Genomic DNA, 25,249 nt, shown 5'->3' on the forward strand with positions numbered 1-25,249 from the left:
TGGCGAGGAGGCAGAGGGAGTCGGGGAAACTTCCGGAGTAACATGGCGGTGTCACCCCCGGGTGTGTGACTCTATGCACTCACGGGCATGTATGCTGAGGCTCTCTCTGCAAGTGACATCCCTCCCCGAGCCTTTTCTTTCATTCTGCATCCCCGTCTGTGACGTGTTGTCTTAGCCTCGGCTGTCTGTGTTGTATGCATGGCGCTGTGCTTCTTCTGAAGGATGGGACATGGACGGAGTCATTTTCAAGCCACTCCCCCCCCCCCCCCAAAGCAGACACAGACCGTCTGAGCGGTTGCGACATGAGAGCTCAGGCCTGTCCTTGTGGGTCCTGGCTATGTGATGGGCCGTGTGAGTCACGTCTCAGCCCAGGACTGCATGCAGACTGGGAGGTCGAGGGCTGAGGGCTGAGGGCTGAGTACAAGAACTTCCGGCATACGGTTGGCTGATCTTATGACCTTGCCTTCAGCACTATACACACACACAAGTGGGTTTTCATCCTGTTTGGTGAATAATAAGATTTTTTTTTTTTTGAGACTTGCATCCAGAAATTTCTTTTCTCAGGAAAATCCATGTGTTCACAAAACTGTCCAAATAATGGAAGGGGTGAACAGCCAAGAACTGCTCTAACTAAAGTTCAGTGCCTAAAAGAAAGAGGTTCAGATCTTTCCTAGGCCTCTGTTCTTATAACAACGGACTCCTAAAGGGTGCAACCAAGGGCTCCGTCAATACCTATGACCTCTCAGAGCTTCAGCCACTCGGTCCCTTGACAGCTCAGATGCAGCAGATCTAGATGAACCCCAGCATCCCTGTGTTTTAAAAGCCTGTTGGGGAATTCTAACAAGCAGACTGTTCCATGGGCTCGGCTAACCAGCCACCTGCAGACTGGGGGTGAAAGATCGGGGCTGGGACTTGGGGGTTACTCTCACACAGGAGCCCACCTGGCTTCTCGTGCCTAGCCTGTGCCATCTACCTCTGCCTGCCTTGTCTTTCAGCTGCTCCATACTGGCTGGATGAGCCCAAGAACCTGATCCTGGCGCCTGGTGAAGATGGGAGGCTGGTCTGCCGAGCCAATGGGAACCCGAAGCCGACTGTCCAGTGGATGGTGAATGGGGAACCTTTGCAATGTGAGTCCCACTCCATTTGTTCTCTCCACCCTCCAGAGGTTTTGTTGGTAGGTTGGATGTCCCTGTAGTGAAAAAAATGAATGGCTCATTGGTGCTACTTCCAGAAGCTTCCTCTGCAGGCATCTCAGAGGTAGAGAAAGCCTTCCTTGTTCTTCTGAGAGAACAGGAAGATAAGTAGCCTGTGGTTATGTTCCTGTGTTTAGAGATTTCTGCTTCTTTGTAGTTTTCTTAATCTTTGCTTTCTGCCCAATAACTCTAGAGCCCAATTTAGAGTCTGGGCATTGCACTGCATCTCAGGTTTGGGCTCTGAGTGGTAGGTGGGGCTTAGCAGATAAAAAGCCCATCTATTGTCATTAACCAATGATGGAGCTGAGTCTTCCTCTCTAACAAGGACAGAAGGGTGGTGGTGGTGCACGCCTTTAATCCCAGCACTTGGGAGGCAGAGGCAGGCGGATCTTTGTGAGTTTGAGGTCAGCCTGGTCTGCAGAGCGAGATCCAGGAAAGGTGCAAAGCTACACAGAGAAACCCTGTCTCGGAAGAAAAAAAAAAAAAAGGCAGGTGTAGATATAACTGTCTTGTTAAATAAGAAACACAGAGCCAAATTCAGAGTTAAAAGCCCAAGAGGTCAGAGCAGTAATTAAGAGCTAGGAAACCCTTTCTTACCCCTCACTGCCGCTGCTGTCCTTCCTCTCTGCAAGAGACCTACTTCCTGTGTGTTTGTCCTTTTATTGACTTTCTATTCTGCCTTCTCATTCGTTGTAAACCCAACCACGTGACCTCCTCGTCACTGCCTGTCTATACAGACCTCCAGGTCTTCTATGGTTGGTATTGAGATTAAAGGTGTGTGTCTCCATGCTGGCTGTATCTTGAACACACAGAGATCCACCTAGCTCTGCCTGTCATGTGATCAAGGATTAAGGGTGTGAGCTACCACTACCAGACTTCTGCTATGGCTTGCTATTATCTCTGACCCCCAGGCAACTTTATTTATTAACATACAAATAAAATCACATTTCAGTACAAATAAAATATCACCATATTTCTCCTTTTCTATTTTAGATAAAAAGAAAAAGGTTATAACTAATGTAAGAAAAACTATATACAAAAGTACAATAACTGTATACCATATATACAAGCAACAAATACTTAAAAAATGTCTAGTCCATTTGTATTTGACAAATTCAGAGAAAATAATTCCATTATCTATCCTATTTTGGTTAAGTCCAAAATGTACCTAATTCACTTTCTATTCTAACTAATCTTCAACTATAACTAACTAATCTTCAACTATAACTAACTAATCTTCAACTATAACTAACTGGCAGGGTTATGTGGCAATGTGAAAGACTGTAGCTGAACATGGGGAAGAACTTCCCCTTGAATGTTTTGGGGAAATTTTGATCCTGTCCAGATGGATTGAATAAGGGGTCCCCAGGACCCCTTTAAGCTGATGATCTTGGTCTGGTTTTCACGTCATATTCTGTCCAGTTGTTTTACTTTTAAAATGCCTAGTGATTTCCTTCTTCAAGGAGTTGGGGAACAGTAATCAAGGATATCAACCAGTAGTGTGGAGACTCGGGCGGCGCGGCGCAGCCGGCAGAAGGAAGCTGCCTCGATGTGATGCAGCTAAGGAGAAAAGTCGAGGGAAAGAGGTGTGAATGAGACACAGGAGCATCCGATGCTGACCAGATGCAGAGCACGGGCGGCAGGCAGCACAGCCCAGGTCTCAAAGTGTGTCCAGGGCACAGTAGTCTCGCCCTTAGTGACTGGTAGTCGACCTTATCAGCTGAGAATAACTGAAGTTTGAATGTCCCGAACCTGTGGTCAGTGGGTGGACCGAGCTCTGCAACCGCCCATCTGGTCCATCCAACCACTGGACCTTCCCGGCCGTGACCACAGCAGGGAGGCTGAGGCCGGGAGGTGTGGAAAGAGCTCAGTGCCGTGTCTGGGTCCCCCACTCAGTGTGCTGCGGAGATACATCCAGCCGGAACATTTCCCATCCCAGGGTACATAACTGTGGTGTCGGGAGGAGAGAAAGAACCCAGCCCACAGACCACAAACCCTGGTCACCAGAGGCCCCTGGTTTGCAGAGAAGGGAGCTACTGAAGTGAAGACCACGCCGGCAGACGTAATTCTTCTCCTACAACAAGCTCAGCATCAATACAAATCACAGGGAAGACCAGGTTCCCAGCCCCAATCTATCCGGCGGATTTCAGCTTTCAAAGGCCCAGGAAGAAATTACTCTCTTTTTGGCCCCCTGTACTTTTCTTCCTTCCTTTCTTTCTTTCTTTCTTTCTTTCTTTCTTCTTCCTTCCTTCCTTCTTTTTTTTTTTTTTTTTTTTTTTTTTTTTTTCCTTCCTTCCTTCCTTCCTTCCTTCCTTCCTCTCTCTCTCTCTTTCCTTTTTCTTCACTTTAAGCCATCTTTTTACTTCGGTTTATTTTTTAAGCTTCTGTGTTTTAATTCCTATTCTTCTTACATTTACTTGCATTTATGCCTTTTTCATTGCTGGTATTTTCTTTTTATTAGCCTCTTGTGTTTCCCCTGTTCCTTTTTTGTTATACCTTTCCTAGACTTTAACTTAGTTTTCAAATAAAGGCCGTGTGTGTGTGTGTGTGTGTGTGTGTGTGTGTGTGTGTGTGTGTTCACAGGTTCACACCTGTGAAGGTAAAAGCCAGAGGACAACTTTGAGTGTTCTTCATCAGGAGCCATCATTTTGCTTTTTGAGACAAGGTCTTTCATTGGCCTAGAATTTGCCGAGTAGAGTAGGCAGGCCAGCCAGGGAGCCTCAGAGACGCACCCGTCTCTGCCTGCACAGTGCTGTGATTATGAACATGCATCACTGTGTCTGGCTTTTTTACATGTACTCTGAGATCAAAGCAAGCAGTTTACTAGCCAAGAAATCTCCTCAGCCCCAAACAAAGTCTTTTATGTTACATTTTATTCCCTTTCTTACGTCTGTCTCATTTTCTTTTCTTTTTTTTCCAGAGCTGAGGCCCAAACCCAGGGCCTTGCACTTGATCTGCCACTGAACTAAATCCCCAATCCTCTGTCTCATTTTCTTTTCAGACTTTTTCATTAGTGATTTTTATTTAGTCTCTTTTTCTTTCCTCATCCCCTTCCCAGCATTCTACTACGCTCCTTTTCTTTTTATTTTCTTCAATCTAACCTTGCTTTCTTGTATTTTCCATTTCTTTACCTCATTCATTTACTGAATGGTACTGGGAATTGACCCTTAAAAGCTCAATAAGACCAGGGTGGTGGTGGCACACACTTTTGATCCCAGCACTTGAGAGGCAGAGATAGGTGGATCTCTGAGTCTGAGCCAACCTGGTCTACAGAGTGAGTTCCAGGACAGCCATGGTTGCAAAGAAAAATCCTGTCTTGAAAAACTAAAACAAACAAAAAAATCTCAATAAGAAGATGGGCAAATGAAACCGGAGGAGCTATCAAAGCCGACAGATATGTAAGTCACAGCTCAGACCCACAAGAAACATGAAAAACAGAACATGCTAACAGGACTCCCGCAAAGGATCATGATTCCTCGCTGCTGAACTCAAGGCCATGAAATTAGGAATTGCCAGATGAAAAATTCAAATGTATACAGGTAAAGTGATCAGTGGTCTCAGAGAAGATTGAAACAAGCAGCTGGATGGCGTGAGGAAGGCAGCTCAGGATCACAGACGAAAGCCAGCAGTATAGAGGAGAAAGTCAGAACAACACAGCAAAGTCAGCAACAAGGAAGAGCGAGGAGAGCGAGAGGTTTTTTAGTGAAATAGAAATGTTGAAATGAAAAGCTCGATGAATCAAGTAAAATAACACAGTGGAAACGGTCAACAGACTACACCAAGAAGAAGGAAAACTATCAGGAACAGAAGGAAATGTCAAGGAAATCATCATCCTAAAATTAAAAAGGAATAGCATGGCAACAACTTCCTGAAATCCTGAGATATAGTCAAGAGATAAACCTGAGAGTCCAAGATGCAGTAGAAAGAGCTGAGATAAAAACCAAAGGTATAGAGACTCTAGTCAATGAAATTATAGCAATAAAATTAAAAGCTGTAAGAGAAAAATATCAACTCACGAACGCATCAGAATAACTTCAGACTTCAATACAAACCCTTAAAATGACTAGGAAAGCATAGGTTAGTCTGCTTCCATCATTGAAAGTAAATTAACTGTCAACCGAAAATTGCTGTGTAAATCAAATTATCTTTTCATGGAGAGGAGCTGGTAATATGGTTCAGTCTGACAACCTGAATTTGATTTCACATGGTAGAAGAATAGCACCAATTCCTACAAGTTTTCCTCTGACCTCCAGATCTATGCATGGCCCATGCATACTCCCACACACACATTAAATAAATGTAAAAAGGGTATTAAAATAAATTCATGAAGAAATAAGGACATTTCAAGACAAGCACAAATTAAAGCAATTCTTGACCATCACCCTACTCTGCAGAAATGCTTAAACAAATCCTCAACACGAAGAATGAAGTCTCAACCAAGAGAGCTCAGAAAAGAATGTAACTTTCTCATACAGAATAGATGAATAAGGAAAACTCGGATAAGATCTATCATGTCCAACACAGTAAACTAGCAAACTCTTAATACAAATGAAAAAAAAAAAGCAAACAATAATTCCCTAGCCAGAAAAATAACCAACAAATTTCAGGAGTTACCAAACCTCTCATTAATAATACTAAATGCAACTCAATTCATCAATTAAAAAAAAAAAAAAAACCACAGCTCGCTGACAAAGACACACTTAGGGTGAAAGTGAAGGACAGGAATTTGCCAAACAGAAGTTGAAAACAAGCTGGGGTAGCTATTCCCAAAGCTGATAAAGTACACTGAACGTCAAAATTGGTCAGGAAAGATCAAGGATGCCGCTACATACTAGTAAAGGGAACAGTCCATCAAGAAGAGAGAATGATTGTAAATATATATGTATTGAACGCTGGGGCTTCCAATTTCATAGAACAAGCACTCTGAGCATAAAGCAGCAGCTGGTTCCTGATACAGTGGTGGGCGACCATAATATCCCATCTCATCAATAGGTAGGCAGGCCATCCAGACTTAAAGTCAGTAAAGAAACTTCAGAGTTAATCCACACCCAAGATCAAATGGACTTGGCAGCCATTTACAGAACATTCCACTCAACAGCTGCAAAGTACACATTCATCTCTGCAATCCATGAAACTTTCACCAAAGTAAATCACATTTGATGCCATAAGAAAGTTGTAACAATATAAAATAATTGAAATAGCTTCTTGTATCTTTTCCGAGTGCAGTGAAATATGGCTAGAAATCAATAAGGAGAAAACCCACAGGAGCTCACAAATGCACTCTTGAATGAGCATTGGGTCATTAAAGAAATCTGGGAGGAAAAAATTTTAAATTCCGAGAATCAAATAAAAACAAAAGCACAGCTTTTCAGAATCTTGGAGACATAAGAAAGGCCAATCTAAGAGGAACATTCATAGCTATGACTTCTTATACCGAAAGACCTCACCTAAATCACACAAGGATGAACTTCAAGGTCTCAAGGGAAACAGAACAATCCAAACCCCAAAGTGGTAGATGGAAGTAATAAAAATCAGGGAAGAAACTCAATGAAACAAAGAGTTGGAAAAATAAATGAGATAGACAAATTTTTATCCAAATGAACCAAAAGGAAGAGAGGATACCAAAATTAATAAAATTAGAGCTAAAAGGGGGACATTACCACAGATTTCAATGAGATCTAGAGGATACTTAGGAAATGGTTTAGAAAAACATATATGATTTGAAAAATCTAGAAGAAATGGGCCTAGATGCATATGACCTACCTAAATTAAAGCAAGAATGTATAAGCAACTTAAACAGACCCCAAAGAAGCAACAAGTTTGAAACTCTGGATCAGGCAAGATTCACGTCTGAATCTACCAGACCTTTAGGGAAGGGCTAACACCTGCTTCTTCAAACTGTTCATGGAGTGAAAAAGGAAGGAACACTACCAGACTCGTTCTATGAAGCCAGCATTACTCTGATATCAAACTTGAAGGGGACACAGACACACACACACACACACACACACACACATCAAGGACACAAAAGTAGAAGTCTGTGAAAGTGATTTAAAAGGAAGGGAGGGGAGGTACGAGAGGGAAATAGGGAGGGGGGGAGAAGACAAAGATCGCACATAGCTGAGTAATGAAACACAAGTATACGTGATGTGAAAGCAGAACGGAGGCTGTGGGGAGGAAACCAAGAGGAGCAGGAGCAGAGGGGGCTGGGAGGGCAGCTGGGGGAGAGTCTGATCAAAGTTTATTGGTGTGTATACATGAGAATATCGTCCCATGATTTCCTTTGCTAAGTAGAAAAATCGTTTTAAAACAGGAAAGGAAAAGGAGCAGGTGGAGAAGCAGAGACAGGGAGGCAGCTTGCTAGGTGCCATGTCTGTGCCCCTTCAAACACGGCGGGTGAGGAGACTGGGCTCTGGATCGCAGGAGGCCACCAGAGGCGGGGAGCTGCGGACTGCACTGGGCTGCAGAAGGCTTGCACCTGCTAAGACGGAATCTGCAGCTATCCCCAGGGACTCATTACCCTGCCAGGCGCAGAGACGTAGCCACAGCCCTCTGGCCGCAGTCTTCTGACCTCGTAGGCTTTGGAGGAAGCAGGCAGTGGTGGCACCACCTTGTAGCACTGTGCTGTAGACGCAGCCCAGGGTTGGCAGCTGATCCTCGGCCCTGAGGTCATCTGTCAGCCTCTGCAGGAAGTGCCAAGGAGAGGTGACTGGCGGGGAAATTGGGTTTATGAAACTGGCCAGGTTAGGGGGTGTTCAGGTTGGTGGTGCCACTTCTCAGGTGCCTTTTTGCTGAGTAGATCCCAGGGTAGATGACTAGGACATGGACCGTGCCTTATTTTGCCTTCTGCTGAGTCCCCTGATTCCCTATCTGTTGAGTGGCGCCGTAGGGGCAGGGTCTAAGAAATCCCAGTGAATTCACAGCCTCAGCAAGCCAAAGCATTTGCTCCCAAGTCCAGATATTTCCAGTGGTTACAAACAAGAGAAGTGGCTGTTGTTTGCACTTCTGGGAAGTTTTTGTTTTATGGCCCCTCCTTCTCCTTCCCTCCTGCTCATTCTTCCTTCTCATGGGGAGGATAGGAATGATGCTCCCCCAGAAGGGATGTGTTTCTTGATGGGTCCCAAGTCCCAGAGTGACACATGGGCAGAACCGCAGCTCCCGAGAGCCGGCAACACCAGGAGAACTATAGGCAAGAAGGGCCCCTCTGTGTAGGCTACTTTTCTTTTCTTTTTCTTCTTTCTTTCTTTCTTTCTTTCTTTCTTTCTTTCTTTCTTTCTTTCTTTCTTTCTTTCTTTCTTTCTTCTTCCTTCTTCCTTTCCTTCCTTCCTTCCTTCCTTCCTTCCTTCCTTTCTTTTTTTTCCGAGACAGAGTTTCTCCGTGTAGCCTTGCGCTGGATCTCATGCTGTAGACCAGGCTGGCCTTGAACTCACAAAGATCCACCTGCCTCTGCCTCCCAAGTGCACCACCACCGCCCGGCAGCTACTTTTCTTAGGAAGACCTTTTTTTTTTTTTTTTTTTTAAACAAGCACGAAGACTCAGTTTGCATGAAGCTCTGGCTGGTGGGCAGCTTTTTGGTGTGAGAGTTTCTGCCCAGAGGACGGGAAGATGGCGGGTTTGGGCTCTTCGGATGTTGCTGTATTCTTGTCCATGTACATTGGATTAAAATCATAATGAATGAATGTCTGGCACAGTGACTTACTCATGTCTGTAATCCCAAGTATTGGGAGACTAGGGCAGGAGGATTGCCATGAGTTTAAGGCTAGTCTGGGCTACATGGTAAGTTCAAGGCCAGCAAGAACTACATAACAAGACCTTGTCTCAGAAAACTAACTAAATAAATCGAGTGAAAACAACAGCAGGATTTCTGGGCCTTCCACTACTCACTATATACCTGTATGAAAAGTCTCAGGATACTGTTACAAGACTCCATGAGGTGATGGGTTGTCCCACAGACCAGGATCTGAAGCAAACGGTGTGAAACAATGGTGACTGGAGAGGTAGTTAGATTCCTATTTCCAAAGCTAGTTTTCCATAGCTCATATCTTCAACCGCAGCTGCCCAGCTGTTGCTTGAATAAAGCAAAGATTCAGATTCCATCCAGATGATGGATAGAGAAACGAACTCCCAGAGGGCCCAGGTCACATGGTTCGGCAGTGTTGAATCTGGAAGCCGGGTCTGCCTGGGTCCACCCAGCCGCCTCTTCCACAGAACCCTTAGCATATGTGGGACCCTGTCCAGAGCCCTGCATGACTCTCGCTCTGCCTGGTTCCATTTCTTATGGGAAACTTCTTTTTGTCACTGTAGCGGCACCACCCAACCCCAACCGTGAGGTGGCTGGAGACACCATCATCTTCCGGGACACTCAGATCAGCAGCAGGGCAGTGTACCAGTGCAACACATCCAACGAACATGGCTACCTGCTGGCCAATGCCTTCGTCAGTGTGTTGGGTGAGCATACTCTCATACGGTCTCTGCCCACTGGCAGTGGGGGTCTTCTTAGGGTATAGTGATGCTGTGAGGTACATTTTCCTCTCTCGAGCCTAGGCATGCCGGGCAGGCGTGGCGGCCTGTGGAGCATGAAGGTGGGGTTTGTGGGGAGAATGGAGCATTTGCACTCCGCCAAGCCAGATGACCACAGGGCTCATTCCGTCAGAGAAGTTGGGTAGGAAGTGCTTCCGAGTGCGGTTGCTGTGCTTCTTGAGCAAGGAGAGGGCAGTGGGAACCGCTAGATACAAGATGTCTCAGAGCTGTGGAGGATCAGCCAGGAAAGGCTCCAAAGCTACACAGAGAAACCCTGTCTCAGAAAACAAAACAAAACAACAACGACCAAAAGCTAGTTTGGATGTGAGGCAGATGGAGGACAGGCAGATGGATAAACTCCCTCCTCACAAGGGTGTCCTATCCTTTGTAACATGATTGTGGTCTACAAATGTGTCGGGCAGCATTTGTAATGATCCTGGGACACCTGAACCCCAGTGGCTGTAGGTTGGGCAGTTTCCCTTAGACGAGCCTTGTAAAAGAAAGGGATGGATCCGGGTATCTAGGCGTCTGGAAAGCCGCTGTAAGGGGGAAGCATATTGTGGTGACACCAGGGAGGAAGGGGAAGGGTTGTGCTCCGGACCCATCTTGGCGAATTGGCCCTCTGCGGTTTCAGACGTGCCCCCTCGGATGCTGTCTCCCCGGAACCAGCTCATCAGGGTGATCCTTTACAATCGGACATGGCTGGACTGTCCATTCTTCGGGTCTCCCATCCCAACACTCCGATGGTAAGTCCCGGGAGACCAGATCTGCCCAGCGGGAGTCATTTGTCTTTTTGCTCCCGTCTGCCCTGTAGGGATCTTTAGACCATCTGGGTGGACACCCCCGCCCCTCGCCCCCCATATTGTTCAGAGAGGAGCTGAGTCTCTCCAGAGCCAGCTAGTGGCTACAGGCGGAGCCTGCAAACACTCAGGACTCGATGTGTCCGCCTCAAGCCTCCCAGCCCGCCCCCCCACCGTGGACTCTGCTGCTTCCTAGCTCCCTGGGGCCAGTCCTTTCTCAGTATGCTGTGTTCGCTGCTCTGTTGTGAGGTTTAAGAATGGGCAAGGAAGCAACCTGGACGGTGGTAACTACCATGTCTACGAGAACGGCAGTCTGGAAATCAAGATGATCCGCAAAGAGGACCAAGGCATCTACACCTGTGTGGCCACCAACATCCTGGGCAAAGCTGAAAACCAAGTCCGCCTAGAGGTCAAAGGTAAGCAAGGGGGTCCACGGGTGAGAGTTCAGGTGGGACAGGAAAACTGTGCTCACAGGTATCCACAGGTGTAGGTGCAGTAGGAAATGCCCCTGCCTGAGGTCTGGTGGGCGCCACACATGTCCTGTCAGTGACTCCAGCTGACTGAAGTGTGGGAACACCCAAGCCGCTTCCCAGCCTCCTCTGGAAGCTCACCTCTTCCCCTCACCATGGATTTCTGAGCCAGAGGACTATTTGGGGATTTTGATTACCTCCCCTGCCCCCACCCACACACACACACACACACACACACACACACACACACACACACACACACACACACTCTGTGTTTGACACCTCGGGGTTAGGCATGTCGCACTGCATGGCCACCTCAGGGCTGGTGGGCAGAGGAGGGGTCCGAGCCAGCTTCCCAATTGTCTTCCCAGACCCCACCAGGATCTTCAGGATGCCTGAGGACCAGGTGGTCAAGAGGGGCACCACGGTGCAGCTGGAGTGTCGCGTGAAGCATGACCCCTCCCTGAAGCTCACGGTCTCCTGGCTGAAGGACGATGAGCCACTCTACATTGGAAACAGGTTTCTGCTCTCCGTCCTGACTCCTGGCGCACGTTTAGGAGGGCGTCCGCTCTTGCTTGCTCTGTCACGCATGCTGCTAGGGAGTCACCAGGAGGGGTGACCGCCTTGGCGACCCTTTCCTCGGGGGCAGTCCCAGGAACCATGCTTCCTCTCTCTTATCTACCTGTTGCGCTCTCCTTCACCTCTTCTCTCCCACTTTCTCGTCTCCTCACCCCTCTCTTCCTTTTCTTCTTCCCTTCCTTTATATCTCATTTTCGTTTTCTCCCTGCCCTATGTCTGTCTCTCTTCTGCATTCCATGCTCCGGTCCTTTCAGCTCTGCATGTGGTGCCCCTTCTCACCAGTAGAGGGCAGGTCTGGCCCTAGCTACCACATCCAGTGCAATGCCTGATGGGTCTCAGCTCCTAGATCTTCTGGGTGTTTTGACGGTACCCCATCTGCACCTCCCACACCAGTTTGGACTTTATTTGTGTATGGGTAGGACTCAGGTGCTGATCGTATTGAAAGATCCCCTGGGTGTTTTTTAAGGTGCAGTCCGCATGGAGAACCGCTGATCCCTACCTCCCTTCCTGGGGCTCTCCTTGCTGTACCCCTTCTCGGCAGTAAGGCACCATCCATTCCCACTCTCACCCAGCTTCGTGCAGGGCTGCACCCCGCCTGTGTGCGTGCACGGGCGTCCAGCACCCACTGGTACCGAAAGTTCGACTGCGATCTTGTATTGCTCTGGGATGCCCCTCCCTCTGGTGGAAACAGGTCAGAGCAGCCCAGGGACAGAGCACCAGGACTGGGACATAGGACAGAACACATGTAGGGGAAGAGAAGCCACACCAGCCTGTCTTGGGTGTGTCAGGGTGATGGTACCTTAATTTAGGAAGTAGTGTGTGCAGCACAAGAAAGGTTCACCGATGGGGACAGTGTGGATGCTGAGGAGCATCTCATCCCCTCTCTCTTCTCCTACATCCGAGTGTCGAGATGGCACCCACACCCCTCAAGGGAGCCGTGGCTCCCACCTGGCCCTGCCACCTCCTTTAGCTTCCTTTTCACTGTCCCCTTGTGGGAAGGAAGTACCAGCTATGCGCAGTGTGGGAGCCGCCCTCCTGCCAGCCTCCTGCCAACCTCAGCCTGGCGCCTTGCAGGATGAAGAAGGAGGAGGACTCCCTGACCATCTTCGGCGTGGCAGAGCGGGACCAAGGCAGTTACACGTGCGTGGCCAGCACCGAGCTGGACCAAGACCTGGCCAAGGCTTACCTCACTGTTCTAGGTAATGGCCACCACCCACACCCGCACAGACAACCCTTCTCCCTGCTTCCCAGCAGCCGGAGTAGCTGTGAGCGCTGGGCGGTCCCCAGGGGATGCCTAGTGAGCAGCAGTCAGGTGCAAGGACCTCTTCAGGTCTCTGGATTAGGAGGCTGCCGCTCCCCAGCCAGCCGAGGAGGACGATTTGGAGTTGGCTCCTGAGTGAGGTCCTTGACCTGAAAGCTGAAAGGTGTGGAATGGCAGAAAGTGGGGTGACTTCCTCTTCTGCTCTCCTACAGCTACCTCCACACCCCCCAGTTGAATAAAGCCACTGCACAGCAATGCTAGACCAAGGTGTGTGTGTGTGTGTGTGTGTGTGTGTGTGTGTGTGTGTGTGTGTTGTATATATGATGAGTGGTGTTTGTGGTCTGTGTATGTGCTTGGGGTGTGTGTGTGTTTGGTGTGTGGTGTATATGTGGTGTAGTGTGTGTTGTGTGTGTGTTGTGTATGTGGTGTGTGTTGTATGTGGTGTGTGTATGTGTTTGGTGTATATGTGGTGTGTGTGTGTGTGGTGTATATGTGGTGTGTGTGTGTGTATGTGTGTGTGTGTGTGGTGTATATGTGGTGTGTGTGTGTGTGTGTGTGTGTGTGTGTGGTGTATATGTGGTGTGTGTGTGTGGTGTATATGTGGTGTGTGTGTGTGGTGTATATGTGGTGTGTGTGTGTGTGGTGTATATGTGTGTGTGTGTGGTGTGTGTGTGTGTGGTGTATATGTGGTGTGTGTGTGTGTGTGGTGTATATGTGGTGTTGTGTGTGTGTGGTGTGTGTGTGTGTGTGGTGTATATGTGGTGTGTGTGTGTGGTGTATATGTCGTGTGATGTGTGTGTGTTGTGTGTGTGTGTTGTGTGTGTGTGTGTGTGTGGTATATATGTGGTGTGGGTGTGTGTGGTATATATGTGGTGTGTGTGTGTGTGTGTGTGTGGTATATATGTGGTGTGTGTGTGTGGTGTATATGTGGTGTGTGTGTGTGTGGTGTATATGTGGTGTGTGTGTGTGTATGTGTGGTGTATATGTGGTGTGTGTGGGTGTAGTGTAGTGTGGTGTGGTGTGTGTATATATGTGTGTGTGTGTGTGTTTGGTGTGGTGTGTGTATATGTGGTGTGTGTGTGTGTGTGTGTATATGTGTGTGTGTGTGTGTGTGGTGTGTGGTGTGTGTGTGCACTTCCAGCACTTCTCCAGCTCTCTCCTCCCAGCTGCCCCTGGTTTTGGTGGCATGTCACACTGTGCCATTTCACACTGAACGAAATGACCCCGCCCCTTGCTGCCATGTGTCCAGGCTGGACGGCAAACACCAAACATCGTGAACAGAAGAGAAGGTGGCCACCCCTTTCCAGGGAGGCAGGTCCTCTGCTGTCACCTGCAGGGGAGGTCACACTTGCTGGCCACGATGGGCCCAGATATGTTGATATATCTGGACAGGAAGAAAGCGCCCTCTAGGCCGTGGAAGAGACACAAGGCGTCATCTGGGAGCAGGGACTGTCTGTGGAAGGGGGGGTGCAGCCTTGCCTGGGGCCCCCACAGCACACAGACAGCTGCAAAAGCCTCATCTATCCGTTCCCACCCTAGAACTCTCTAACCCTGCTAACCTGCTAACCTGGATAACCCATCTTACTGTTGCAGCTGACCAGGCCACTCCAACTAACCGTTTGGCTGCCCTACCCAAAGGTAATTGGTACTAATGGGGGCTCTGGTGCCCAGGGGTGGAATCTGGAAGAGGAATCACGAGAAGACTGCACATTACAGGCTGGTGGACAACGCTCCACCTGCCCCACATGTGACCCCTGGCCCTCAGGGACCCACAGCCACATGCATCCCTGGACCATATCACAACCCTGCCCTGGGCTCCTTCTGCAGGCCGGACCACGCCACTTAGCTCTCCTTGAGGTTCCTGCTCTCTGCCCCTGGCCACACCCCGGAAGTGCCTAATGGCCAGTCAGGAAGGCTGCTTCCTCAGAGTATCCCTACAGGCTCATCAATTTATAGACTGCCACACATCTACTGCTGTGCACCTGTGTGTCTCCCTCCCTCAACACCACACACACACACACACACACACACACACACACACACACAGAAATGTGAACTTCAGTGACCCACTGTCTACGTCTTCCCAGTACCAGCCAAAACATAATAGCTGGTTCGGGGAGATAAAATATGGAGAAAATTGGTCTACCTACATTCTATGGCTGGATGACTCTCCCAAAGCCAGGACATGTTGCTACTCATTAGAACCCGCCCCCCCCCCAAGGATTTGTCTCCCTTCTTCCTATGTGGATGCCTCTGGCCCCCTCCGTTTTTCTCCCTCACTTAACCCAAACTAAGTCTCGTCCTGCTGGGCCTGGTCTCCCTTTGTACCCTCCCCACTTCCCTCGTCTGTCTGCCCTGCTCAGCACTGCAGAGCTCTCCTGGGCTCTGGTCCAGAGAAACAAGGAGTAATTATGAGAAATGAGGTGACCCTGTACTTCCCCGAAGTCCCTCTTATGGAAGCAGCAGCCTTCCCCAAAGTATGGGTTCTAAAGATCCGAAGAAACAGGATGAAATGGCCCCTGTTCCCTCTACCCTGCTTGATCCTCCTTGTTCCAGTCTCTGATATTCTTGGTTCTTCCTGGAGGGAAGGGTGTGGTTCCTGCCCTGGCCCTCCGGGGTAGGCTGGGATTTGATCTGCTGGCAGTAGAGACCTGTGCCCCTCAGGGACCTGTCCAGGACTAGTACTACCTACCCCAGGGAGAGGGACTGCCTGCCACTCAGGAGCTCAGAGTGACATCTCTTTGCTCTGCTGTCAGGACGGCCAGACCGACCCAGGGACCTGGAGCTCACTGACCTGGCTGAGAGGAGTGTGCGGCTGACCTGGATCCCAGGGGATGATAACAACAGCCCCATCACAGGTCAGCCCAGGGCCCTGTGCTCCAAAGCCAGAAAGAGCTGGTAACCTAACAGCCTTGGACTAGGTCCCCCCAGTGTCTGCTCCCACCCCTGCCTCATGGCCCATGCATGGAGGCCTTGATTCCTCCCTGGATCTTGGGAAATTGTCTTCACATGCTGCTGTCTGTCCTGGGGAGATGGTAAAGATAAATGGAAGCCAAGAAGGACGTGCTTCTAAAGCAGGACTTTGTGACTCCCAAAACAGCTCTGTCCTCCTTGTCCACTCAGACTATGTCATCCAGTTTGAAGAGGACCAGTTCCAGCCAGGGGTCTGGCATGACCACTCCAAGTTCCCAGGCAGCGTCAACTCAGCCGTCCTCCATCTGTCCCCATATGTCAACTACCAGTTCCGAGTCATTGCTGTCAACGAGGTTGGGAGCAGCCACCCCAGCCTTCCGTCTGAGCGCTACAGAACCAGCGGAGCACGTGAGTACTTGAGCTCCGGGTGCCCTGAGTTTGCACTGACTCTCTCCCAGCTCCCAGCCATGGGGCAAATTACTTGGCTGTCCAAGGCCTGGCTTCCTCATCTTAGAGTAACACATGCCTTTGCTGGATCCTAACAGCTCCCTTGGGGAAGCGGGTGAGAAGGCATGGGCGTCAACAACACAGACACCCAGAGTCAGTTGAAGGCAAACAGCAGACTCATTTATTCAATAACAGGGAAGGCCTTATATACCCTCCTCTCAGCACCAGGCTGGTTCCCAGATCAGGTGACGTTGCGTGGTCATCCCTCATTGGCTGGGCATGATCAGGAGCTCTGACAGCGCCTGTTGCTAGGCCCTCAGGCAGACTCCAGGTTGGCTCATAAGGAAGTACATTCTGTACATTCCTTGGCAACTGGTTTGAGCCAATTTCCTCGACCCTATGGGCCTGTCCTACTACAACATACCTCTCGGGGATCCTGCTTAAAACAGCTGGAGAGATAGCTCAGGGAGTAGAGACACCAGCTGCCAAGTCTGATGACCTGAGTTTGATCCCTGGTACCCAAATGATGGGAAGAGATGACTGACTCCCCAAAAGTTGTCCTCTGGCCTTCACACATGTACTGTGGCACATGTGAACCCACACATACACATGATACATAAACAGATAGATAGATAGATAGATAGATAGATAGATAGATAGATAGAGAGATAGAGAGAGAGAGAGAGATAGAGAATGTTAAACAGAGATTTTAAGAAAAAAATGTGTCTTGGGGACCAGGAAGATAGTTTAGCTAGTAAAATGCTTGCTGTGAACCTTGAGGACCTAAATTCAATCCCCAATGGCCATGTAAATCTGGGCATGGTGGCTCACGTGTGTAATCCCAGCACTAAGGAAGCGGAGACAGGAGGATCTCTGGGACTCGCTGGTTAGCCACTGGAGCTGAATGCACCAAGGTCCAGGTCCAGTAAGAAACCCTATCTCAAAAACTAAGATGGAGAGTGAGTGGGGGATGGTACCCAGTATTGACCTCTGACCTCCACACATGTGCACACACAGAAGCACATGGAAGACAAAAGAAAATACATGCCGGACACTTACTGTGGTGCCTGTCACGTAATGAGCGCATAATAAATCTTAACTGCCACTTTTATGACTGTTAATGATTCTTTATTATCTGCTTGAAGTGGCAGAGCTGTGACAGAGGCCTACATTAAAAAAAAACAGATAAGCTGGTGTTATGTCGGATTTCTCTTCCTAACACACTAGGATAAGATTGGGGTTTATGAGATCACACCAGCTCATGGAGGTAGAAATGCTTGCCCCAAAACATTAAATGCCAGGATAAACCAGCGTGCCGCTGAACATGCTGGTGGATGATCTGTGAGGGAACATGTATTAGCACAGTGGTCAGCTGCAGTGTGGAAAGCTCTGTGATGAGTGCTGTCTGGTAAAGGATTAAACTGCGAGGAGATTAGGTCCGCTTTAAATCTTAGCTAGGAAGATGTATCATGCATGGGGGAAAAAGAGAGTTGGCAGCTGCGAAGAGCCAGAAGTACAGATGGGGCAGTCAGGTGGGAGGCAAACGGGGTACCCTGGTCAGACTTGACTGAAGCTTCATCTGTTTGGGTTCCAGCCCCTGAGTCCAATCCCGGCGATGTAAAGGGAGAAGGAACAAGAAAGAACAATATGGAGATCACATGGACGGTAGGAGTACCTCCCCACCCCACACTCGCCTAGCCGCAGGCGCCCGGGAGCCCCCATTCCTTACTCCCTGGGGCGTAGTATGTTTCAGACTATCTAACTGATTGGGACCACTGTCCTCTGAGAACCAAGCTGATCTCCGACTGAGCATTCAGACACCAAACAGGACAAGGTCCTCGGAGCAGGAGTTCAGAACAGAGATGGGAGCAGAGGTCACCCAATTCCACAGACTGCCAGTCTAGCCAAATTCATCAAGAAAGCCACCAAAATAAATGGTCTGATGTTGAAGGAGGGACTCGGGCTTTAGGAAGGAGAAACTTGCAAAACACCAACACTGAACTTGATGTATGCTGGCTCTGGGCAGTGGGTTGTGGGAGGCTCTGGAGCCATCATGAAGTCCAGGTCCTTTCTAGAGCCTGGGCCTGAGATGACCAGAGAGGCTTCCCTCGGGCTGGGGCTCTCAACTTCACCCTAGCTCCCTGACTACACTTTCCAAACTAAAACTGGGATATATGTTTAGAAACTGACTTTTTCTAAACCGGTCCTAAAAGCTGAAAATGTTGTCACTCACTGCCACGAGTAACAGAGACCTGGTGTTCCTCAGAGTCACCGTCAGCCTGATCACTCTGAAGCCTGGCCCCCCAACATCCTTGACCAACAGCTTTGGGCTGAACTCGAGCTCTGGACAGCTGGTCTGTGGCTCTGTGTGGCCAGATCTAGGGGCTGGGTTCCTGAGCCAGGTCCTTAGGATGAATGGGTGGCAGACATCGTTAGTGAGCTCTGATATATGGAGAAGGACAAGACAGACATGTGGATTTGGTAGAACTGAAAACTGAAGTCAGTTCTGGAATTTTGAGCTCATCAGCAGGAGAGTAGTTTGCTTAGATAGGAGTGCTCTCTCTGACTCTGGAGATCACGACTGTCAGTGTTTGTCTCCCAGCTCCCTCTGTCATAGGAAGAAGTTCGCCCCAAGTAAGGCGTTTGTTCTCTGTGCACCTGCGGTGTGGGTGGTGCTTGCAGTCAACGTGATTAAGTCTCTGGTGAACCTATTGTCCTAGAAAATCTGGGTCCTACAGAGTTTCTGGGATTTTAGGCCTTGGGGGACTCAACAGAGGTGGGGGTACCATCCCCTATACTGGAAAGGAGCTGGCTGATCGCAGGCAGAGCCTGGGTGGAGTGTCTGGAACAGATGGACAGGGCAAGCTGTGGGTGGCTTTACTACAACACCCTGTCCCCCTGTCTGCCTGTCTGTCTGTCTCTCCCTGCACAGCCCATGAATGCTACCTCTGCCTTTGGCCCCAACCTGCGCTACATCGTCAAGTGGCGGCGGAGAGAGACCCGGGAAACTTGGAACAATGTCACAGTGTGGGGCTCTCGCTATGTGGTGGGGCAGACCCCTGTCTACGTACCCTATGAGATCCGAGTCCAGGCTGAAAATGACTTTGGGAAGGGTCCCGAGCCTGAGACCATCATTGGGTACTCAGGAGAAGATTGTGAGTATTGGCCCCCTTCCCTTCCCCAACAGGACCCTCACTGCCAACTGTACATGGCCACCCTCGTGGGCTGAGGAACTCAGGATATGTCATGGAAGGGCAACCAGTTCCCAGGAGATAGGGCTGCCCTACTGTGGCCTAGACCATGCAGCACCTGGTAGCATCAGGAGAATTGCCTTTTGAACACATCCCCACTTAGCCCAGTACTGAAACTTTACAGCTGTGAAAACTGAGAGTCTGGAGACAGCCCTTTCCAGGATTCTACAACAGCAAATGGTCACACTTGAAAATAGAACCCAGGTCCCCAGGTCCCCAGATCCCCAGACAAGTTGCTTTACTGCCAAGCCTTGCTGGCACCAAGGAAAACATCAGGACTGCTGTTCAAAAGAGCTATTTAGATGCTTCAAGGAAGCTGAGCATAGGCTAGACTCCTACCACAGGGGAGCCATAGACAGTGAAGTCTACAGAGCACCAACCAGAGTGTTCCTGACTCACCATCTTCTAGCATTCCAGAAATGCTCCCAGCCCTTGGAATTGAACATGAAATTTGATTTTTCTTAGGAAGTTGACTCTGGGCAAACCAACATTCTAGACCTATATGTGAAAGTGTGTGCATGGCCTCTGTGCCCAGTGCATGGACATCAGTCCCACAGCTCCTGAGCAAAACAGAGTCAACCAGACTCAACCAGACTCAACAGTTGGGTCTGTGTCTGATCCAAGAAGAGATGGCGGGATTGGTGGGGTTAGCAGAAGGAACGGGTGAGGTCAGATCTTAGTAGCCGTGGACACAGGAGGAAGGACAGGGCTCCAAGGAAGGCCGTGGCCCCAGGATGCTGAGGAGGGATGTAGTGAGGCCCAAGTCCCAGAAGCAGTCATGGATTGGACCCACTGGAAATGAGCAAAGGGGCCTATCCCAGTCCCACCTCTACGGTGGAAGATACTTCCCTACAGGAGTCTAGTGGGGGCCCAATCAGTGAGTGTGATGTCAGGCTTCCCGGATGACCCCAGAGTTTCCACTACAGCTGTCCACCCTGGGGCCTGGGCGTCACTCTGGCAGCTTTGTTCTGGCTACAGAGCGGGAGTCACAGAGCCATGTTGCTTTTCTGAACGACATTGGGGCATCTCTTGTCTGCCGATAGTGTTTCTTTTGGTACACTCAGAATTGATGCTTGAAAATGTCTGAAGAGTATCAGAGGAAAATACTAAGGTCTCTGAGCCTCCTGAGGGTGGCTGGAACCTATGAGCCTCAGAGGGGCCGGGGACACATGTGTCACCACCGCTTGTGAGCATCAGCACCCTAGGAGCTGTGGCTGTGGGCAGAGGAGTGTGGTACCGTCAACCTGCAGCCCAGCAGAGGAAGCCAGGGGAATCCATGTCCGCTCTCCCTCTACTCTTACCCTGGCACCTCATGTTGGCCAAACTCCTCAAAAAGCCTGAGGAAAAGGTACTTGGCTGGTAAGAGAGCCGCCCCTTAGGCTACAGAGCAGTGCGGACAGATAGAGAGTGGATAGGAAGGTCGGTGATCCCAGCACTCGAGTGACACAAATAATTGCTCCGGTCACCTGGATTGTCACCCTTTAGTCCTGAGACTTCACTGAGGTCTGGAGTACCCAGTACGCAGTAGAGTGGAGGTACAGGCTGTCAGAATACATCCGAGGGGATCCTAGAATCCAAGCGCCAACCTTGCCTGTATAACCAGCTCTCTGTCCCTACATGTTGCAGATCCCAGAGCTGCACCCACGGAAGTTAAAATCCGAGTCATGAACAGCACAGCCATCAGCCTTCAGTGGAACCGAGTCTACTCTGACACGGTCCAAGGCCAGCTCAGAGAGTATCGAGTGAGGAGGCCCAGCCCCCAGCCCCACCTAACCACCTGCCAGCCCCCAGCCCCACCTAACCACCTGCTCGCTCGCTAACCAGGGCAAGGGGGCAGCCGCCGCCGCGGTGTGCATGTAGGGGATCCGGAAGGGACCCTAGGAATACTTGGGATCTAAAGTTGATTCAAGATGATTTCTGGAATTCAAAATTACCCAGTGGGGAAGATATACATGCATACATATATTCATGTATATTATACCTATGTTCATGCTTCACTTAGCAACAGGGACATGTTCTAGGAAATGCATCATCGGCAATTTTGTCATTGTGCCAGCAGCGTGGTGCATGCCGAGACAAACCTAGCTGATAGAAGCCAGTTCCCCAGCATGGCGACTTACTGCCGTCAGTGCGCACAGCAAGCTTCAGATGCGCGAGGCTGTTACCAGCCTAACACTGAAAACTGTGTCACAGTAAGCTGCACTTTCTAAATAGGATCAAAAGTGTAAAGTAGGACCTAGGGGCGTAGCTCAGTGGTAGAATGCTCGCCTAACACTCAGGAACCTGCCTGGGTTCAGTCCCCAGCACTACAAGGCAGAATGCGAGTATTGAGTAAATATGAAGCATAGGATAGGATTATAAATGTGTAAACCCAGTGATGGTCATTACCAAGCGGTCCAGTTGTGTTGCTATGATTTTTGTGATTGGCAGCCCCATTAGACCTGTTTGCACAGCACCATCATACATATAGTATAATACGACATCGTGATGGCTACAACACCGTCACTAGGTGGAAGAAGCTTATGGGACCACTGTCCTATCATACACGGACCCTTGCTGGCAGAGCATCACACAGCTCACGACTATATGAACACACATGGTATACTGAAGGTCCAGCTCAGCTAGAACTCCTTAGGAGGGTGCTGGGTTTGAGCTGGTCCTGCAGAGCACATGTGTTTGGTATGCATGTATGAACGGACATGTGTATCTTCGGATGCATCACTGAAGCACCTCACAGCTACACCCTTTCCCTCAGAGGGCCCTGCCGAGCTGTTTGCTTCCCGGACCTGGTTCCACTCTAACCGGCAAAGCCACCCTGTTACGCTGCCTCCCCATTGCTGCAGCCAACTCTGCTACTGGACACAGATTCTGAGGGCCCTGGCCTCTGGTGCTTTCAGCCAGGGAGCGGTTTCTGCCGAGTCACGTGTCCTCAGAGGGCTGGGCTGAGGTTGGGGGAGAAATGGTAGGATTTTCCCTCAGGAGGGTAGCTACATTGCAGCTGGCTGGCTGCGAGGAGGATGCAGCCATGGGTTACCACTGGGTCTGTGACTTCTGAGGTCATCAAGAGTTGGCTGATGGACAGCTGGGGACGGACAGAAGGGTCGGTCCCTTCTTGGGAAATGAACTTGGCAGTGAACTAAAGAAAGGAAGGCCAGGTGCCCCTGTTCTAGCTCCTCCCCAACAGTTAACTTTTAACCCTTAACCTGCTGGCCCGGAGAGTTTTCTTACCGAAGTACTTATCAGGCTCCGTAAATCTGAACTTCTTCACTACTTCGCTGGTGACCCTGCTGTGACAAGTTGTCCTGTGGCTTCTTACCCACTGCTAATAAGACCTTCATTATACCCTTCACCTCTACCACCCTCCAAGACCACCCTTCCCATCCAAGCTCCGCTACTGCACAGTCCTGCACCCCAACTTGCTTGGACACGTGTCTGCCATCTCTAAAGATCTTCAGCAATACATAAAGAAATCACTTGGCTTCAGAGAATTAAACCAGCCATTGCTCATACTCCGACTGTGTGGGACAACCTGCTCCTTGCGTGCCCACCTGCGGCCTCCCTACACTGTACTAATCCAACTGAAAGCGAGGTGGTCTTGGAGCGCCAGGCACAGCTTTCTGCGCCAGGACCCCTGGTTTGCATTTGGGGTTCTGGCATGGACTCTCCCTGTGTGACGCGTCACCCAGCTTGGACATATTCTCCAAAGAAGTGGTGTGGCTCCAAACATGAGTGAAACCACAGCCTTGCTTCGTGTTCCGCATCACTCTATTTATGAGTGGCTAATGAGTGAGGACCATAAGGCTATCCCCCCAATCTGTGTGGGGTGGACGAGGTCATCTGAGACTGGGAGACTGTAGCAAGCAAAGGGAGGGCCAGTCACTACCACCACTAACCACTAACCTGGCCTCGCTGCCTGGTCCCTCACCAGCCTGCCTCTGTCTCAAAGGCTTACTACTGGAGGGAAAGCAGTTTGCTGAAGAACTTGTGGGTGTCTCAGAAGAGACAGCAGGCCAGCTTCCCTGGTGACCGCCCCCGGGGCGTGGTGGGCCGCCTGTTCCCCTACAGTAACTACAAGCTGGAGATGGTTGTGGTCAATGGGAGGGGCGATGGACCTCGCAGCGAAACCAAGGAATTCACCACCCCGGAAGGAGGTAGGTCCGACCTGCAGCTCTTCAAGGTGGGGTAGGATGAGGTAGTGTTACCGGTGAGCCTGGAGCAGCTCTGGCATGCCTTGGCATGGACAGCCTGGGTGACCTCAGCAAGCCGATGACCATCACCGAGGTGGACCGTCCTTATGGAAACGTGTGTCTCAAGAGATCTGTGTGGTGTGCCAGTGCATTCCAGACGCAGGCTATGCAGACTGACCCCAGCACCTCCTCTGAGGTGAAGGCCACACGTGGCATCTGGCCATTTCGATGTCCTGCTTCCCGGCACCGAAGACATGCACAAGCCTCCCCTTGGCATCAAGAAACACTCACGGGAAGTTCTGTGTACAGAGTGTCACCCCACCCTCCTGTGGGCCTAGGGTTTGGTCTGACCCTGTGGTCCAGACATCTACAAAGTTCTGTTCTCACCTTGGTTTCCCCATAGGCTCTTTGATCCACGTGGCATAAGCTTAGTCTTCTGTTTCGCCTCCCTCCCTGCTTAACCGTTTCCCATTTCTTCTTCTCTTCCTCCTCTCTCTTCTCCTTTGTCCTTCCCTCTCGTTTTCTTTACCCCTGTCTCTCCTCCCTCAGTTTGGTTCCCATCATCAACCTCTCCCCATCACTCCCACCCCTCTCCGGGCGCTCTGTCTGCCCTGAGTCTCTCTCTCTCCTCCCCGAGAGAGCCCTAAGGAGCCCATATCCCCAGCTCAGAAGCTGGGGCCTGCTGCTGCACCCAGGGGTGAGAGCCCTTGGCTGAGGACTGAGAACTGTACCCGCGCCACAAGACGGTTATGATGGGATCCCTGGCCGGGAGTGGCTCTGATTTGGAGTTGTATTTGCAGGGTTGAGGCAGCCTAATGTGTGCCAAGTCCAGGGTAGTTGCCAAAGGAAAACTCACTTGACTTTCCCCACTTCAACAGCCATAGCTGAGCCTTCCTTGGCTTCCTACCAGGTGAAAGTGCATGCCAGGCAGGCGGCAGGCTCTACCCTCATGGTTCTAGGACCTGGTTCAGCAGTGGTCCAGCACAGGGATACTTGAGGTCATGCCTTCATGCCTGTACTTTGTTTTCTGTGTTCTCCTCATCCTCCCCGCCCTCATCTCCCGGCTCCCTCCTCCTTCCCCAAGTACCCAGTGCCCCCAGGCGTTTCAGAGTCAGACAGCCCAACCTGGAGACCATCAACCTGGAGTGGGATCACCCGGAGCACCCCAATGGAATCCTGATTGGATACACTCTCAAATACGTGGCCTGTATGTTCTTCTTCTTCTTTTGATTTTTCTAAATCAGATGTAATCACAAACCCCTTTCTGGACATTTTCTTGAGGGATGGAGATTGGAAGCCTGTGGGGGCACATGGCATTGCGTAGGGATAAGACTCCCAAGGAAAAGCTGGTAATTAAAGAGAGGAGGCAAGACCCAAGTCCTGCTCTTTTTACCCAGCTCCATCTGCAGGAGGGAGACAGAGGGTCTTCTGGTCTATTGGGAGAGACCATCCCAGCCCGTAGGGAGCTTGTGGTCTCCAACATCTACCAGTCTAAGAAAGAGAGTTCCTCCCCCATTGGCACCTCCATCTGATGGGCGGGCAGAGTGTGCACAGGCAGCGAGGGATGCTTGGGAGACACTGTATGTAAGCAGGTATCGTTCGATAAGGCGGCCGTCTGTAGACTAGCC

At 50.0% G+C, this 25,249-nt stretch overlaps 1 protein-coding gene and 1 long non-coding RNA gene across 18 annotated transcripts in view; one reads left to right on the plus strand and one right to left on the minus strand.

The window, feature by feature from the left end:
* The window catches only part of Nfasc (neurofascin), a 171,296-nt gene that overhangs the window by 115,390 nt on the left and 30,657 nt on the right, over positions 1-25,249 (plus strand). For 10 of the 17 annotated variants that reach the window (XM_028876544.2, XM_028876545.2, XM_028876549.2 and 7 more), the window contains 14 exons: positions 996-1,127; positions 9,498-9,641; positions 10,348-10,459; positions 10,763-10,929; positions 11,355-11,502; positions 12,637-12,761; positions 14,417-14,461; positions 15,580-15,681; positions 15,947-16,144; positions 17,778-17,848; positions 19,116-19,338; positions 21,061-21,176; positions 23,381-23,585; positions 24,706-24,828. In XM_028876544.2, the coding sequence (XP_028732377.1) occupies positions 996-1,127; positions 9,498-9,641; positions 10,348-10,459; positions 10,763-10,929; positions 11,355-11,502; positions 12,637-12,761; positions 14,417-14,461; positions 15,580-15,681; positions 15,947-16,144; positions 17,778-17,848; positions 19,116-19,338; positions 21,061-21,176; positions 23,381-23,585; positions 24,706-24,828 (1,911 nt within the window). The remainder of the gene's footprint in view (positions 1-995; positions 1,128-9,497; positions 9,642-10,347; positions 10,460-10,762; positions 10,930-11,354; positions 11,503-12,636; positions 12,762-14,416; positions 14,462-15,579; positions 15,682-15,946; positions 16,145-17,777; positions 17,849-19,115; positions 19,339-21,060; positions 21,177-23,380; positions 23,586-24,705; positions 24,829-25,249) is intronic. The other 7 variants (XM_028876546.2, XM_028876557.2, XM_028876558.2 and 4 more) reach the window with 3 other exon arrangements.
* LOC114698084 lies at positions 75-11,232 on the minus strand. Its single transcript, XR_003735297.2, has 3 exons — positions 11,196-11,232; positions 8,197-8,198; positions 75-253 (listed from the first exon to the last, which is right to left on the minus strand). It is a non-coding gene; the product is annotated as an uncharacterized LOC114698084 (long non-coding RNA).

Source organism: Peromyscus leucopus, chromosome 15 (assembly GCF_004664715.2).
Source record: "Peromyscus leucopus breed LL Stock chromosome 15, UCI_PerLeu_2.1, whole genome shotgun sequence".
Classification (NCBI taxonomy): domain Eukaryota; kingdom Metazoa; phylum Chordata; class Mammalia; order Rodentia; family Cricetidae; genus Peromyscus; species Peromyscus leucopus.